At 32.0% G+C, this 19,429-nt stretch overlaps 1 protein-coding gene and 1 pseudogene across 1 annotated transcript; one reads left to right on the top strand and one right to left on the bottom strand.

Annotated features, from left to right (window-relative positions):
• Positions 1–398: 398 nt before the first annotated feature.
• LOC123225949 (amino acid transporter AVT6A-like) lies at positions 399–4,666 on the bottom strand. Its single transcript, XM_044650329.1, has 6 exons — positions 4,148–4,666; positions 3,571–4,056; positions 3,240–3,392; positions 2,310–2,513; positions 1,235–1,700; positions 399–843 (listed from the first exon to the last, which is right to left on the bottom strand). The coding sequence occupies exons 2-6, from the start codon at positions 3,992–3,994 to the stop codon at positions 705–707; spliced, it is 1,386 nt and encodes a 461-aa protein (XP_044506264.1). The 5' UTR covers positions 3,995–4,056; positions 4,148–4,666; the 3' UTR covers positions 399–704.
• A 4,877-nt stretch (positions 4,667–9,543) lies between these two features.
• Positions 9,544–15,285, top strand: LOC123225406 (annotated as a pseudogene).
• The last annotated feature ends 4,144 nt before the right edge of the window (positions 15,286–19,429 follow it).

Here is a 19,429-nt window from a genome sequence, read left to right as displayed (position 1 = left end):
TATATATATTATTTAATAATATAAACAATTTATATAAACTATCAATTTACAAATAAAATCAATATTATGAATATTCATATCAATAGTGAAAAAATATTAAGGAGATTAATAATGATCAATTATTTATTATCTCGTGTTCCAAATTTATGAGTAAAATTTTAAAAATATAAACACAATTTGAAATTATCAAAGGTTTTTCACTTAGCCAACTAACAAAAAGTTCAAATTCAAATAAAAAACTAAACTTTAGTCGTTCAAGATTGAGCTCAACTTGACAATAATCAAACAGAATCTGGCTTGACACAAACCGAATCACGACCATCTCGATTTGTTTACACCCGTGCCGACAATCACTCAACAAAACTATACAATCATCATCATATGAGTAACAGGGGGAATGAAGGAAAGTGCGATAGAAATATAAATTATACAATTGTACTTGTACAAACAACAAACCAAATACATCATCAAGCATCAAACAACACAATGGTCTGACACAGGAGGGTATACAGACCTCTACTAACACACTCCTTTTAACGAACTAACTTTCTACATCAGGATGACAGTTCTGATTAAATTACAGTTTAAACTAACCTCCATAGAAAACCTGAATTTTCTGCTGGGATTTTTGCCCATGTCAATATCCTATTGAAAATATGACCATACCTCTCCGTCCACCTGGTTCGGAGGAGTAAGATGATAGATCATTCACGCGGTGATGGGTTCTTTTTAAATAAGGCATAGGCATCACTGTATATGGCCACTAAATTTGAGAATACAGCAAGAACAATCATGAAAACACCAAGGATCTTGTCCTTCTTTGTTGCTATGTGGTGACGATCCCTGAAATGGCAGAAGGAAAATTCAGAGAACATAAAACCAGGGTTTTAAATGTAATGAAGAATTAAAGCAAAAACTATTTTTTTCATTTATTTGCACACCAGTTTCCCAAAGTTCAAGTAAGCATAAAACTTGTATATCATAGCTAAACAAAAAACTACACAGCCCTTTAGCCTGCATCTTCCTCCAAGTTATTTCTATAAAATTTCATAGAGATTCTACATCTTATGTTTGGAAACAATATTTTTAGTTTTTTTTCTCAAGGAAACTCAGGCCAACAAATTTGCCATATTGCACAGGTGACCCTTAAAATAATTAAACATGGAAAACTTATGCCAAACCTAGTCTTCAAGAAGTTAAAAACGAACTTTCAATTTCACAGTCAAAAATTCACCTGAGAGTAATGGCAGCAGGAAAAATGAAACCAATGCAGACTGCAGCAGTTGCTCCAGTGAATTGAAAAGCGTCCCAGATGCTGGGGATGAAATTTGCACCCAAGAAGATGGCAGCAATGAGCCCGATGGTGATCAGTATAAACCTAACATTAGACAAAACTAGAGGCCTAGCTGAGGGAAAGAAGAGGCCATCCATGTTGAGCCGCAATGGATAGAAGACAATGGGAAATACAAGCATGAGGTGAGCAGCATAACTAACACGAACTGCATCATTAAGCAGGGAGCTGTAGGGAATGCCAAGGTCAGTGTCAAAGTTTGCAAGCACATCATCAAGAGTATTGTCACCAAATAGAAGGAACCCAAAGAAACTTGTTGTTATGTACACAGTTGAGCACAAAGCAAGCGCTGTACGCACAACTCCTTTAATCTGAGTAGAATCCTCAAGTTCATTATCTATGCTGTGAACTGTAAGATAAGTGTACAAGAGATCAGTGCTACAAATAAAGCACTTACCCATTTGGTTAATGGGAAACAGCACTTTAAATTGAGAGTAATACAATCCTCCTGAAGGAAGTTTAAACTAAGCTAGGCCTTTGAAGAAAGAAACCCCATAGACATTTTAAATTTCTCAAGTCTATTTTAACCTAGTAAAATTTAAAAAAAGTCTTACTCATTATACATAACAGTAAAATCATGATAAAAGAAACTACAAAATAATCAATCCAGAGGAAGGGAAAACATAAATCAGAGTTAGATATAGAAGTCATTGCAATTTGCAAAAATATACATGCCTAGAAACAAATGACGTTATATACGGGTTGCTTTGATTTGGTGCCCAACCCAATAGGTTAAAGGGTGGTCACCCCTGGGGGTTTTGACACTCATTATAGTATAAGATCCACTTCTGTAACTCAGTCTCATTATCAATATTAATTCATATTCTATAGTTTTTCTTATCAATAATTGATAAACATGATGAAAACCAAATTGGTCCTTCTACTCAAACTTTATCAGATTTCAACAACTAACAGGTTCCAGGCATGCCAATGTCATACAAGTAATCAGCTTGCTTACCATTGTAGTGGCAGATGAAAGCTGTGACCAGAACTGGAACTACAGTGAAGAGCTTAAAGACAGATGTCAAATCAGTTACATCAGGCAGTAATCTGGGCATTTGTATCCCTCCACTGATCAACTTCACAATTGAAATGCCCACAGTGATTACAAGAAACACAACAGCCAATGCAACTGATAAGGCAGATGTGAACTTTAAAGAATCTGCAACCACAAAATTGCACATGTCATCAGTGAGAGTTCAACAAAGTGGATGGCCAAGGCTAAAAATTTATGAATAAATTGAACATCATCATCAACTTGAATTTTACAGTGAACTGAATAGATGCATAAGATTCTGATGATCCCAGGCATTGTAAACAACAAAAATATTAAATTCAATGCTCCCACATATACCAATAATTCGTAAAATTTATGCATGTCACTATTAATTCATTAAATAATAAATAGTGTTTTATAAGGGGATCAATTTATAATACAACTAAACAATCAGATGAAGATCATCTCAATTTACCCAATAGTTTTCAGCATGTGGCAATAAGGACCCAGCAGTAACACCTTTCAATTAATAGAGAATTCCTTTACAAAGAACATTCAATATAACAACTGCACAAATGCAGAGAAACTATGGGGTGGGCAAAAACAAATAGACAATGAAATTTCACCACAAGCTCTAAGAACTTGGTGTCAAATGTAAATCTAACTTAAAGGAGGCCCAAAGGCTGTGTTTCTATATTGCCAAAAAGCAGTACATAATACTGAAATTCAAACATAATAAAAAAAATTTTCAAATGTAAGCATGTACAGTCTAAAGGATGTTTTTCCTGTATCAGCATCACTAAATTAAGAAAAGATACAACAATTTTCATATAAAAAAAAATATGAAACCAGCTTATATGTTAATCCTGTCAATGAAGGTAAGTCAATTACCAATTCTCTTAAAGCATGCCAATGGAGAAAATATGCCAAGTGTTACAATAAGAAGAACAAAAGTACGCCCATTCCACCAGTGATCTCCAAACCATCCTTCAAGAACACCATAATGGTGAACTCCGCTTGAAGATGTTCCAGACAACACATCACCTTCAATAATAATTAATACAACATACTTAGAGTTAGAGCTTTCGATGTATGTGTTAAAATCTTCAAAAAGTTTAACGAGTAAACAAAAAAATCACTCCAAGCAAAATATCAGATCAAAAGCAGAAATGAATATAAAACACCACAAAAACATGATACAAACAATAAAATATAGTCATACCAATGATAATCATGTACACAATGAGTACACCAATGTTGTTGACTAAAACACAAACTTGCAACAAAATCTTCCCCGACTTTCCAAATGCATCACCCATAAGACCACCATAAGAAACCGATTTCCCCGCCCTACTGAACCTAAGCAAAAACTCAATTGAAGCCTCGGTCAATATGGCCATAAAGATAATCAAAGCAATCCCAAGACCAAGACCAAGAACTTTCATGGTAGCAGGCAAGGCCATGATTCCAGCTCCAATAATGGTAGTTGCTAAGTTAAAGACAGCCCCTGTAAAGGAACCTCCATTAAATTCATCAAAACCACCATCTTCCTCCTGCCTTTTGGGCAACAAAGGAGCATTCTCATCAACAGGTTGCTTGCTCCTCCTTGACTTCTTCTCCTTTGGAGAGATGTTTCCAATTGTCATCTTTCAACAACCAAATTTCACAAAATCTCAGACTTCAATTATGTAGTACACCCCAACAATATCTGTGCGCACCAAACACATAATTAGCATCCAATTCATAACCCAGTAACTTTAAAAGTTAAATTCAAGTTATATGTATTTATCAGTCCAAACCTGAGAAATTTGCAAGACTTGGAACTGAATTTGACGAGTATATTGACTAAAAATCAGGTCTTTTTAGCTCAAATTAATATAATCCCCAAATTTACAATCACAAGAGGGGAAAATTGAGAAATCAAGTGCTCGATAGCTATAAAATGGCAGATGTCTTCTTTACAAGAAATAATCAAATACAACAATCCAGAATTAAATTAAGAACAGCCACAGAGAAAAATGATACCCAGATATAAAAAAGCTTCAAAATTTAAGCTTCTAATACAACAGAATTCTTTCAATAGACACAATCTGATTACAAATATACACAATTAAAAGAAAACCCAAATCCCCATAAAACCGCAATAAAAATCTTTCTTGTTTTGATCCCAAACAAGTCCCAAAACAATCGATCGAATCCGCAGGAGATCCGAACAAATAAATAACAAAATTCAGCTGGAAACAGAGATAACAGAGATTAAATTGTGAAAGGAGTTGGGAATTTTCACAGAAAAAAACATATTGTTGTGAGTTTTGAATTGGGAGAAAGGTATGATATTTATAAAAGAAAAGAGATGAGAGAAATGCTACACGTAATAGCGTCTGATTTGACCTATACCTGTACGTATAGCTGTACTGCGCCGTAAGGTAAAAATTGTGTGCCTCACTGTAAGTACGTATTTATACCTTCTTTTTTTTTTCCCCCATTTTTTGCCCTGACGAAGACCACCAAATTCTGATATTCCTTAAAAATTAATAAAACCATTGCTAGTTCCCACCCAAACTTTGATGAAAGAATTTTCCCACCCTTTTAGGTTGAAAGTTTCCTTTTTTACCAAATAGTTAAATTTATTAATAAAATCTATTAATTCTCTTTTTATAAAATTGGTAGAAAGGCAAATTTATCTTTCGTCTTTGTTGAAGTTAAACAAAAGTTTTTACCCTAAAAATTTATAAATTTGTTATCTTTCATTGTTAATAATAATAAAAACTAGATTTATAAAATGTTCTCTTAATATTATCATTCTTGCGATGTTGTCAATGAGTCTCGATTTGATTAGATTTTAGAGTTCTCATCAACTTTAAAATGTCTCTTTTTTTCGCGAATCTCAAATATATTTGTATCTAACAACTCTTGTATGTATAATAGATATATAAGTGATATTAACCTTATTTTATATATATGTGTGTGTAAAAAAATATATTTTTTTTGAATGTTTAAATTACTGTCAAACTTTAATGGATGGGTAAGAAAATAAACTTTCAAATCTTAAAGGTGAGAAAGTTATTTCATCAAAGCTTGGGTGAGATATTGTCATTTGGCCATTAATAAATGATAAAATTATAGAATTTGTTTTATTTTAATTATTGTTGGATTAATTTAGATGAAAACAAAAATATTAATTATGCCGTATGGTGGCTGGGCGGTGGTGGGCAACTTGACTTGAAAATGAACCAATAAAAAATACGAGTCGTTTATTTGAAAATATGCTGCACGTGGCAGTATTCTAAAGCTTTCCTTTTTTATAACTATCAGACTTTTTGGTCTTCGCCCCAATCATGTTTTAAAAGTGGCACCGTTCTAGTTCGTCATTGATGACAAACTCGGTATGAATTTGATGAAAGGCCAAATGGCTATTTCTTACTCAAATGTTGGAGGTAAATTTAATTTTTTATTGGTTAATTATTAAAAATTTAAATTTTCACTCTTTAACCAAAATTTTTTATTATTATTAAGAATAAAATTATTAAATTTATATTTTTTAATTTAAAAACTAATTTTTTTCGGGTTTAAGGTCATAAATTTTTTCCATATGCATTGCCTTCCCCCCAATGTTTTTAAAAATTACAATTAAATTCAACTTATTTTCTTCGGCAATGATTTATTGAAGACAACAATCAATAAAATTATATATTTTTTATAATAAATATTATTTAAAATATTAATAATTATATAATTTTAAATTAAAAATAAAATTTATTTAATTATATAATAATACATTATCTTTTATATCCAAATTAACAAATGCATAGGTAGCATTGCCATCTTAATTTTGAAGAACTAATGGGAGTACTTACATTATTGACGGATGACTTGGATTATATGGACCACATAATTTAACATCTTTTCTCTATCCAAGTGGAGCCCAATAATTCTCAATATTCTGTAAGGCGTTTCTTTCAAAACAACAATTATAAAATATAATTATGCCTTAATTAATGTCAATTTGAAGAAGCAAATCTCGTGTGGTGGGCAAGTGAGCAATACGTATAAGGAATCTAGTAAGCATCCAATGTAATAGCATGATTTGATTATTGAAAGGCGTAATGGAATACTATATTTGTATTAAATAACATTGATTTGTCTCTTAATCATAGGCTTGTAGTAAAGCATCAATTACACTATGACACAATCCAAATATAAGGTATATAAAGTCTGGGCCCATGGGGATAATAAAATTGTTAGAAAATAAGAGAACGGTTGCTAAAGATGAAGAATAAGAAGATTTTTTTAAAAAGAAGTAAAAAAAAAATTATCGAAGAAGATGAAAAATGATAACATTATTAGTAACTCATTAGATTTGAATAGTTTCAATATGGATTTAACCTTAGTTTCGAGATTTTGAATCTTAACAATTAATTTTTAGAATATAGTTATTAAAAAAATTCACATCGTTTTGTATCAGATTCATCACTATGTCTTATATTTGCAATCACATGATGCAAATTATGACACCTTATTGCAATGTTTGTTTAGGAGCTTGTATACAATCAGCTCGTGTGAACACCAAGGCTACAAGGCACAATGATATATTACGAACCTAGATGCAAGGTTTCCCAAAATTTTTGTTATAATATTTTGTGTAATTAATAAAATTTATTCATAAATAATAGGCCAAAGGACTATTTCCCACCCAAGATATGCTGTTTTCTCAAGATTTTCTCTGTTAATTTTTAAAATCTTATTTATTTACCTGTAAACGGTTAAAACTAACGGTTTCAAAGGTAAAATTATCATTTTGTCTATATTATAAAAAATAAAACTTGTTTAGAAGCTTGTATGTTGTTTTATTGAAAATCCTATAGGGAAAATGATATAATTAACAGACTCAATTAATTTTAACAGTCTCTGGATAGGTAAATAAGATTTTCAAAATTAACAAAGAAAAACTTGGCAAATGCACATACTTTGAGTGGGAAATAGTCTTTTGACCTAAATAATAATATATTATTATATGATTGAATATTATTTTATCTTTAATTTATGTATAATAATTATATTTGTAAGATTAATTTTAGTATAACAGTAATAAAGATTAGAATACATTAAACATGAGGCTGAGGTTGAACGAAAATGAAGTAAAATTTTCTTAAATATAATAAGGTGATAAAGGAATCCAATTAGGGAGCTACAATCATGTTAAGTTGTCATTACTTTTATCAATCGGGCCACAATATGGCTAATAATAGAAATCAAAAGTAAAAGAACAATATTATGTGTATCTATTATGGGTACACAAATGTATATACACTCATATGTGTCATCATATGATTGGTTATTGTTTTATTTTTAATTCAAAATCATTTAATCATATGATGATACATATAAATATGTATATATTTATATATCTAAAATAGATACACATAATTTTATTGAAAGTAAAATTACAAGTGGGTTGAATTTGGCCACTTGTTATTTGTCCTTTAAGATAGATTATGCGACCCTCCCATGAGAAGTTGTGTGGAAAAATGATCCCTAATTAATAATTAATAAATAATTTCACTTTCAATGGGACGCGGTGACAAGCAAAGCAAATGAATTTAAACCAAGGTGGGTAGGTGTCTGTCAGTCACCAACATAATTAATCGCCTCCACTAATGTCTGTTTTTTTTTGTGTGTTTAAATCGGTGTCGTTTTCATGTTTACTTTACGTGCTTATTAGTTTACATTAATCTTAACTTAATTTATATCTCGTTTACTTAGTCATAGTAAAATAAGAATTGTGGATTTAGGTTTGCTTTGGTTAGGGTTAGATGTGATTCGAATTGGTTTGGACTCAGCGTATTGTTTTATTTAAATAAATTAAATTTAAGTTAAAATTTTAATTCATTAAGTTTGACTTAAGATTGATGTTTGATTGACATCATCATATTTAAATTTGTTTATGTAATATAATAAAACTATGTGTATTTAATTTTGAATTTTTAATTAAAGACATAAATAACGTATTATTATATAATTAAATAATTTTAAATTAAAGATAAAATAATACCTAATCATATAATAATACATTATTTGAATAACTAAATGAGTATTTAAAACTGAGTACATATAATATTGTTTTATTCGAGTTATTGTATTAAAGCTCATCTTATTGATATTGACACAACAAAACTGGCTTCACTAACAATTTATCCTCTTTGGTGATAGTTTTTTTTTTTTAATCTCCAACTCTTTTTCTTCTTTGACTTCATCAATCGATCAACTCAAATAAGTAGAGCACTTAGAAGTTTGTATAATTTGGTTCGAACTGTAAAACCAAACTGAATTTCTTCAAAATTATAATTTGGTTTAATTTAGGTTAAAAATTTTTTAAACCATTTTTTTTCGTTTTGATTAAAATTTAGCGATTTCCAAACTGAACTAAATTGTACACTTTATTTCTTTAATATATATAAAAAATTTTAGGAGGTTCAAATTATGATAATCGAATCAAAAACCTAATTTTTTATATTGTGTATTATATCATATGATATATCTTTAAAAATAAAAATAATAAAATATTAATAACATAATTATAATTAACATATAATCATTTTGGAAAATATTATAAACATCATTAACATTTTAAAAATTTTCATATATAATTTTATTGTGCCATCATTTTCTTTAAAAAAAGTGTATTGATCTATATCAATAATGTGTCAAATCATAAGATACATATCATATTATATGATACATTTATTATATCATATTAATTTAATACATTTTATGATACATATCATTTTCTATTAATACCGTATTATATCATAAGATACGTATTATATATCGTAGATATTAATAACTATGATTCAAACTATAATCCAAATCAGACCTAACAATATTTTTTTAGTTTGGTTTGCTGTAAAAAATTTTCAAACTGTTTGTTCAATTTAGTTTGAAAAAAATTCTAAACTATACTAAACTAAACTATACATACCTTTAGCAGAGCTTAATCTCAGATTACTCTATATTCTAACTCGACTTAATTTGAATCCATTTTAAGCTTGTTTCTATTTATAAATAACTCAACAAGATGCTTTTTTTTTTTTTGGAAAAATATGGTTTATATAATCGATTTTAATCCTCAAAATGTTGAATTTTTATTTAGAGGATATGAAACCGTGTGTTCAAACCAAACCAAAATACGAACAATACCTTGAATCCGTATCTATGCCCGTATCCACTGAATCGAAACCCGAAAAATACTCCAAGTTTCAGCAACTCCTCTCCTCCTCCATGGACACAAAAGCACAGGAGTGACACATGTTCATGCACACGTGTCACATTAATCTCCCATCGATGAGGCCCCAAAACCACTCGATCACTCTTAACAAATTTGCCGCCTAACCTCCATTTTTGGTGAAAGAAATTTTACAAAAAGGGAACTCCTTAGAGTTACTGTCTGTTTCTTCTGCTTTCCGACTCTGTAAAAAACAAGGTACAAGCATTTTTATTTATGCTCTGTTATTAATTTAGTATTTTCTTTAGAAACTGACGTAAAATGACTGGCTTTATAACCGCAAGGGTTAGCCAAACTGGTAGAGCATTAGAAGTTCTAATGTGTGCTACATTTGTAAAACCTTGACTTATCTGGTGTAATTATTGTAAATTCGGTTATTGTGTTCCAAGTTTACCTATCCAACAAATACGCGCGGATCCTTGGTTATAAAAAAAAGACTGGCTTTATTCTTAATAAAGTTCGGATATGTTGCATGTTATGGCATTGGTATGTGGGCTTTGAAACTTTTTAGCTTCTTTGAGTTGATATTTTGTTTATTTACGTGAATTTGTGAAATGGGTTATTGATACTTTCTAAAATAATGTAGTAATCGATCATTGAATGTGGGGCATGCTTTTATTTTATTGGAACAATAGGACTTATTATTGTAGAGGTAATGATTTTTCCAAGGATGATAGCTTTATATGCTTAAATTTTGGGTCTGTGTGTGAGAAGTGTTGTTTAGATGTGTTCTGTAGGGTACAACTGCATACACAATTTCAGTAGTTAGTTTTGTGCTGTGAAGTTGGGTTGCAGTGATAAATGGGGGGTTGCAGATGGAGAATTCATTATGGTGAAGGAGGTTGTTATATTGGGAAGAGTTGGTTTCATGATTGCTTGGACTTAGTTTTCATATATTTACTAACATTACTTTTGTTTTTGGAAAATAAGTGGGCCTATTTGATGTGGGAAATGGGATTCTGGTTTTGTCAAGTAACGGTGAACAATGGAAAATCTTGAGAACTATATGGCACCAAAAAAAAAAAAAGAAAAAGATGCATTGTGTGTTTATTAGGTGCATGTCTAGTTTTGGAGTTTGGAATATTGTGAAGTATTGAATTCTGATTTCTGAAATTCTGTAATGTAGGAGTGGGTACGATATGTGTGGGCATTTTTCTTATCTCTGAGTGGGTTTTGTTAAGGGAATCAGATTAATGTTGTTGGAGAATTGGATTGGATGCAGATTTAGACCAGTACAGATAATGTCATCGACATCTACCTTTCCCGGACAAATAATATTCCTTTAAGTATGCTTCCCAAAACTGAAACTGGCTGTTAGACCTGCTATAGCAAGTTAGATCTTTCTTTATTGTCTATTGCATACTCAAGTAAATAATAGGCTTTAATTATATCTAATGGATGTGCACTGTATACAAACTTTTGAAACTTTTTTGGCCCTTTTGGGCTTGGATGTCATTGAATCTTTGTTAGTCTTGATAAGGACTCTGCTTGTTGAACTTTTTGCAAACCCCTGAAGGCTGGGATGTTTTATTGCTATGCACAGCAAGAAGACAGGGTTTAACAGTGCTTTTTATCTTTTTAGTTTAGTGTACGAATTATCATAATGAAAAAGCAACATAAATGGAAGATGAATAAACAAAAGAAAGTTCCATTCACTGTATCAATCTCCATCCCTCAGTTCTATTTTTTTCCTTTTCTCTCTTTCAATAGCTTACACTAACTTGTTACTTTTAAATTTTCAGGTCTTGGGACTGGCAGCCCAAGTAGACTACTGAAATGGATACTGATATGGACAGGGAAACAAATGTGTCTGTTTTTGTCAATGTTGGTGATCTAGTGGTAGAATTGAATAGAGTTGACTTACTTTGGGGAGTGTCATCTAATGTTGAGGTGGTCGGTGAAATAGGAAGAGCTGGCGAGTTTGTAAGTAGAGTGGAATTAGACATAGCTTATTTTTCAGAGGAGTTAGTGAACTTAGATATATTAATGATGCATGTAGCAACCAGGGAAAATGACTTTGAAGTGTTTGCTTCAGACAGAGAGCATATCCTGGCTGATTCCTCTGAGAAGGCTCTGGAATTTGATTTCTTATCTGGAATACTGGAGTCATGACCAATCTTGAACTAGATATTATGAATGCCTGTGAGCTCTTATCTTCACATAGGCACTTGGGAAGAACTTCCATGGAAATTGAAGAGAAGTTAGTAGATTCTGAAAATTCATTGAAGCAATCATGGGAACAGATTTCAGAAATTAAAAAGCAATCTGCCAAGTTTCATAGGACCTTGTCATGTCTATATGAAGAAGGAAACTGTAAGCTATTGAATTTATTAACTATATTTTAGCAATTTTATTTTCTTTATTGGGTAATGTGTTAAAAGAAACTAATTTAGAAATTCATAAAAATGGGACTGATATACATCTCCTGAAACACTGGGCTGCTAAACCAATGTGAAATTGGATTATGCATGGCTGAGAAAATTCTTCTTTTTAAGTTTTCTTTAATTCCTGAGGACACTACAGGCTTTAGGCCTTGTTGATATAAGAGAAATGAAACACAGGCCATAGGTATTGTCATGTTTGACTGGCTAAATTATGCTGCTTCTTGATAAAGATGCATGGAACAAAAAGAAATTGTTGTTTCATGCTTATCAGAAAAAAAATATATATATATTTCCTGATTATGTGTCCTTTTTATGTGGAAAAAAACGTGCAATATGTAAGCAGAAAATTTTGAAATTATTGACTAACCTTTTTATTGCATGGCTATTGACAGGGAATGGTTTCCAGGGTACAGAATTTTCCAAAGGTTATCAGCTGTTGAACATGAAAGTGAAAATAAAAATGCAAACTGCTGAACAACAAAGACATATTTTGGGGATGCTAGAAAAATCTTTGGCAAGAGAGATGGATCTTGAAAAGATGTTTGTTGAATCAAGACAAATTAATGAGGAGCTGAAATTGAGACTAATCTCTTTTGAACAAGAAGTATTTGACATGGAAGAAGAAGCTACAAACGCTTTTGAAGGGTTGTTTGAGGCAGAGAATGTAGCTGAGATCTTGAAGGGAAATTCTAAAGAATTACTTGGTCCACTTGAGCTTGTTTAGTTCAAGATGAATGGTTCAATTCAGCGAAAAACTGAACTAAGGTTGAAGCTTAATGGTTCCAAGGAACAGTTGGAAGTAAAAGAAAATGCCTTGCTGAAGCTAGAAAGCAGAAATGCAAAACTCAATGACTTGCTTCTAGTACAGACTAGCTGCTCGAAGGAAGCTAAAGATAAATTAAGTCTTGCCAATTTTGAGAACTTCACTTTGAGTCAGAAGGTGAATTCACTTGAGAAGCAGCTAAAAGAAGGACATCATAAGGTGGATTCTCTTAAGAGGCAGTTGAGGGAAAATGATATTCGGCTACGGCATGCTGTTGCATCTGCTGAAGCTGGCCAGGGAAAGCAAATTATGCTGTATTCTACAATCAGAGATACGGAGAACTTAATTGAGGATCTGAAGTTGAAAGTTTCAAAAGCTAACAATCGGGCTGATAGTGCAGAGGACAAGTTAATCATATTATCTGAAGCTAATGCTGGGCTAAGCGAGGAATTAAACTTTTTGCGGAATAAACTTGAATGTGTGGAGGCATCTTTGCATCAAGTTGAGGAAACCAAGTTGGCAACTGCAAAGGACATTGGTATACAAACAAAAGTAATAAAAAATCTGTCATTGCTACTGGCCATAGCAATAGAGTGCCTTCATCTGCAGGTGTGGAACTTCTCTCATAATAGATTTGTTTTCATGCTCAAAATTGGTCTTGATATTTTGGAGTGTTTGTTGTCACTTGGTGCTTGTTGAGGGGCGGGTGTGTGGTTTAGCACTTGGGTATTAGATAGACAAAGTATGAAGTATTCTACCACTTTATATCGACACTGAAAAAACTTGAGAGAAATTGCATTTCAGAGCACAGAAAAGCCTAGTAACCTTTGGTATTTCCATGTACCTGTCATCTTTCACCTTTATACTCTATTTAGATGCTGCAAATCAGAAATTCTTGATACTTATTGAGTTATTTAAGATCCGAATTATGAGTTTACCTGAGTTTTAACTGTCTGTTTTATTCACGTTCATACAACATATAAGATGCAAATATTGCCGTCCTACATTTGCACTGACTTGATTTCTCTTCTAAGATTTTCTGTTGCAGCTTAACAGGAACTAAGATTTTAGGATTTAGTTGGAGAGAGTTTCAATTGTCATTGGAAATAACAATGGTTTTACCCCAATCTAAATCATTCAGAACAATTTCTTCAGATTGAAATTTTTTTTTATATGGTATTTGCAGATATCTTCTTTAACGTTTGAGAACAAAGCCATGACTATGAAATTGTGGCAGACCTACAAAGACCTGGTAAGCATGATGTGACTATTGCTTCTTCTGCTTGAAAAAGCAAGGAAGACATAACTGAATTGTCAGGTGCTGTTTCTGAGGTATTCATTTACTAATTCGTTATTCTTCTTAATTAGTTATTAGCACATTCAATGACAAGATGTGGATAATTTATGATTATTCTTTCATCTTTTGTCTCACTTACACTAGGTCTATGCAAACATCAGCTGTGTTTCTTATAATTTGGTAACTACTTTATTTGGACCATGTTTGAACATATATGGTGTGTTGTTAGGATTATCTCAAATATATTCTCCTCTCCCTCTGTCTCTGTCTTTCTCTCGCTGTTAATAATTGTAGTTAGGGGTCTAAACTAGTTGGAACTAAGGAATTCTTGACCGATGGAAAATTGGTTTTCACTTTTTGGGAGCTAAAGTAACGATACATGGTTTGTGTATGCTCATAGAGTGTGTATTCTGTTAATTTAAGACCATGGTCTTGAATCACTCTTCATTTGGCATTCCCATGTCCTTTTACCTCCAATTTGACATTTTCTTCATTTTGTACTAATTGGGATGGGAAAGCAAACCACCATTACTTCAGTAGAAACTCCTGTCAACTTCAATTTTATGTGTTTTAGGTTTCCATTCTGTGTAGCAGGCAATAATTTTTTAGCATATGATCGGAGTAGAAAGGCTTCAAATACTTACCTAGACCTTGTCCTTTCCATTCCTCTCTTTTCATTGTTACAATGAGTAATCAAAATGTTGTATCTGGAAATAGGTCTGAACTTTGTGTTTTGTTTTTTTCCAGCCTGATAAGACTATAAAAAATGCTTCTATCGATAAGGCTGATGCGGCACCGGGAGATTCAACATCTCAGTGTGGAGCCGTCCAGACGATGGATGCTGGGCTTCTTAACCGCAAGTGAGTTTTCATGGCATTGCGAATTGGACTAGTTTCTGCAGCAGCTTATTTCTTCATAAAACAAAACTCCCAAGTTTGATAGTGGTGCCAGTCCCAGAGTTTCTCATTGCCTCATTCTTAAGCCGATCTCAAGCTGATTTGTTTAGATTCAAGCCGATTTTTAGTTGGGCTACTTGTTCAGACTCGATCGAGTATACTACCGAGGTGCTCACATGGAAAGCAATTTTTGTTTTTTTTTTTTTTTTTGTTTGACTAGAGCTGGCTCAGGGATTTCCATTGAATTTTATGACAATTTTAAAAACTTAAAATAACATTAATAAGAAAAAAAATTAATGTCAAAGTTAATCTAAATTAAAGATCCAAAATGATTGAAAAGCTTTTATGTGTGTATATAATACTAAAATCAAAATGAATTTGTGCCAGAAAATTTGTTTTCATTTCTTAGAGATTTTTGTCATTATTAATTCTTGTTAGGGCAAACGACTATTTCTCATTCAAGTTTTAGTTGAAATTCAAAAACACATTTACGAAAGATAAAAAACCTAAATACTCACCTATAGACTAACTTCTGTTAGAGACAGAGGTAAAATTATTATTTTAACAATACTATTGGGGCTGGATTCGAGCCGAGCCGAGCTCGGCTCGCAGCCAGCTCGGGCTCGGCTCGGTTTTCTTATGGCCGGCTCGAGTTCGGCTCGAGCTCGACTCGAGCTGACCTCGGCTCGGCTCGAGTTCGGCTCGTTTTCTGCTCGGCTCGTTAACGGCTCGGTTCGGCTCGTTTTTCATATCAAAACGACATCGTTTTGTGTATATATATAAATCAAAACGACGCCGTTTTGAATAAAAAATTTAAAAAAATTTTAAAAAAAAATTGACCGAGCCAGCTCGGGCTCGGCTCGAGCTCGATCGAGCCGAGCAGAGCCCGGCTCGTTTCGGGCTCGAACCGAGCCGAGCCGAGCTCGAGCCCGAGCTGGCTCGGCTCGAATCCAGCCCTAAATACTATGAAAAAAAAAATAATTTTATTTCATTCATCTACTTAAAGTTTTGAAAATTGACTTTCATCTCGTACAACAATTTTGAAAAGTCACTATTTTCCTCTAGTGTTTGAAAAATTTAAGGTTTTTTTCTCCAGCACCCAAAGCTAGCTTTCCCCACCTATCTTTCGTTGACAACCAAAGAAGAAGGAAGAGCGACCACCCATCTTTTGTTTGATGCTCGATGACCACCCGTTTATCACATTTGAATGACGTATGGGTGACGTTGTGCAATTTGTTGATCTCATTCACGATGCTCGATTCAACAACGACGACGATGAGATGATGTCAAACGACTACGAGAGACATTGGGAGGATGACGACAGATGCTTGGACGATGTCAAGGGGATGAATTGAGTGAAAGAAGAGGGGAAAATTCGCGAAAAAGATAAGGAGATGCTAGCTGAGATCCGTGCCTCTAAGCATCGAATGAAAGATTGGTGGTCTGAAAGAAGGAAGATGGATGGCTGAACAGTGTTGATTGTCAGAAAGGGAAAGGTTTGGGCAAAAAATCAAAACCTTAGGGGGAAAAGTGAATATTCTAAAACTTAATTTTGAAGAAAAATTGTTAGTTTTTAAACTAAAAAAATGGGGGGGGGGGGGGAATTGTAAATTTTTAGGGTTTTATGGTTTAAAGATAAAATAACAATTTACCCTTTCCTCTAACCTAAAATTTTAACAAAATTTAATTTATGAGTAGTTGTTTGAGTTTTCATCTGTCATGTGTGTATTTTTGAATTTCAACTAAAATTTGGGTGAAAATAGTCCTTTGCCCCTCTTGTTAAGATTGTGGATGAAAATTTTAGAATGTTGGTTTATCTTTTGAGTAACGCTGGACCTGAATCACCCAATCACATTATTACACTTAAGTTTATATGGATAACATATATTATTATTCATTAATAAAATTATGTATACTTATTTTGGATATATAAATATATACATACTTATATTTGTCATTATATGTGTGAGAGATTTTGAATTAAAAATAAAATAATATTCAATCATATGATAACACAAGTAAGTATATATGTATTTATATACTTAAAATAGATACACATAGTATTACTCATTATTTATTGACTTACCAAAAAAATATTTGGCATTTGACCACATCCACATAATGATAGTAATTATGGCATTAGTGATAACAAGCAAATGAAAGAATTAATGCTATATATCCCACTGTTTTAAAAACTAAATTGGATTAGCAAATTCAACTGGTTGAACAGAAAACCGACTCTAAATTTGATTTGATTAACATTAAAAAAATAATTTACTTATTGACTTAATCAAAACCGGTGAATCAAATAAACCAGTCAAAACCAATATAACCAAATTTGACCAAAATTTAGGGTATTTTTAAAAAAATTAATTATTTTGAGTAATTTAATTATTTTAAATTAAAGTGATGCATTTCTAAAGGTTTGTAAAGAAAATCAATAAAAGTATGTGTACCTATTTTTGATATAAAATTTATGTACACAGATGAGGTGTTATCATGTGATTGAATATTTCTTTATCATATGATGACATATGTTTTAAAATCTCTTAATTACATGATGACATATCACTGTATACATGAATTATGTATCAAAAATAGGTATACATAACATTGCTCAAAGAAAATATAAGTTCAAAAATAAATGAAAAAAGAAAAAAAAGTATCATATATTTATTGAAATGTTTTTTATAGACAATGACTTGTAGAATTATGTTTTTTTTTTTTGTATCATGAGATAGAGACATTTTTTTATCTAATTGTTTAATTGAAATCAAGTGAATAATTGTCACTCCTTAGAAAAAAATATGTTCTAATTACTATAAATCTATGTATCTTGATTGATTTTATTTTTTTATAAATTTTTAAGCAAAATCTATTGATTAATATAATATTATTTAAAAAATTTATTATAATTTGATAATAAATTGAATCAATTATTTTTTGATCAAATAATAAATCAGTGAGATAATCGATTCAATCACTAATCTGGTTTTAAAAACATTGATATATCAAAAAAGATGATCAAGTGCATGTGGCCCATCAAGTTGCTTGGTAGGATTCTTCTTGACCTTAGGATAAGAAACAAATTTGTCATTTTCACTAATTAATAGAACTGGGTTTTTGCGGCTCTCACAGTGTCCACAAAGCCAATTATATTAAGACTTAATGGTATTATTAATTTGTGGCTCTTAGAAGTGGCATTTGTCATTTATATATTTCTAACAAGCCAAGCCCCCCCTCTGATGAATCCCTGAAAATTAAGATGTTTTCATTTGCTGAGGGTGGGCACTTTGAATTATTACTTCAATTATATATATATATATATGTATGTTTGCGTCAATATTCGTCGCTTTCGTTTTGGTTAATCTATATATAATTATAGCAAGAATATGTAATATAGATTTGTGGCTGGCCACTAGATTTGCCATGCCATGGTGGGTTGGCTGTTTAGCGATATTTAGGCCATGCATCTACATCATGCAGGAGGGTCACCCACTAGCAAAATGAGAATGAAGTTTGCCCTGAGTTGAGTTGGCTTCAAATGACCTACGTAGTGTGTGGAATTGGGCACTAAAGCAAACAAATAAACTCATATAACCATAAATAATAAAGTAAAAAGACATACAATTTATTTCGGTATATCCAAAAATAAACTCATATACCCATGGATGCTCTCATATTCTGTTTGAATCTGTATGTACCTACAGATAAAAGATTTTTGTAAGTTGAATATGTTCATGGGTACCAGTGGGCGACCATCCTGCATGATGTAGACGTTAAGATTTAAGAGTTGTTGAGACAATAAAATCGACGAAGATATATCTGGTCTGAAGTTTAACAATCAATGGAGCCAAAGCCAAAGCCAAAGTTAACCTAATCCCCTTTGATAAATGGAAAGAGAGAAAGATGGATGCATTATTTTGCGTGATTGAAGATGATTTTATTCGCTGCATGACACGAAATATTAGTCAAAAGAGATTGGATCATTAATTATACACGAACATGTGAGACCGAAAATGACTTGAGTTGATGGAGGGCCATCAACACAAACAAACAAAAACCCCAGAGCGTCCACCAGAAACAAGTGGTTGATTGATTAATCCCATGATTGTATACATATGATTTCACTGTTAACATCATTCTATTTCATAATTTTTTCCGGAAAAAATAGAAAGAAAATGAAAGAACTCAATTTCAAGGAGAATTTCATTGCACGAATGATGGAGTTGAAGCCGGTACGTGTCAACACAAGGTAGACTCAATTAGGGTTGAATTCTATTTACTTAAATTGAGTTAACTTGGGTTTGGTTAAAGTTCAGACTGCGTTTATAATATTGAGTTTGAGCACATTTAAATTGGTTTATAGTGTCATTGGAATATTGTCAATGGACTAGAATGAATAATGTTATCAAATGAACAAACACGTCGATCTTGATCTATATTACCGAATTAAAAC

Source organism: Mangifera indica, chromosome 9 (genome assembly GCF_011075055.1).
Source record: "Mangifera indica cultivar Alphonso chromosome 9, CATAS_Mindica_2.1, whole genome shotgun sequence".
Classification (NCBI taxonomy): Eukaryota; Viridiplantae; Streptophyta; class Magnoliopsida; order Sapindales; family Anacardiaceae; genus Mangifera; species Mangifera indica.
Note: the sequence above shows the minus strand (reverse complement) of the source record. Positions and strands in the feature narration are given on the sequence as shown.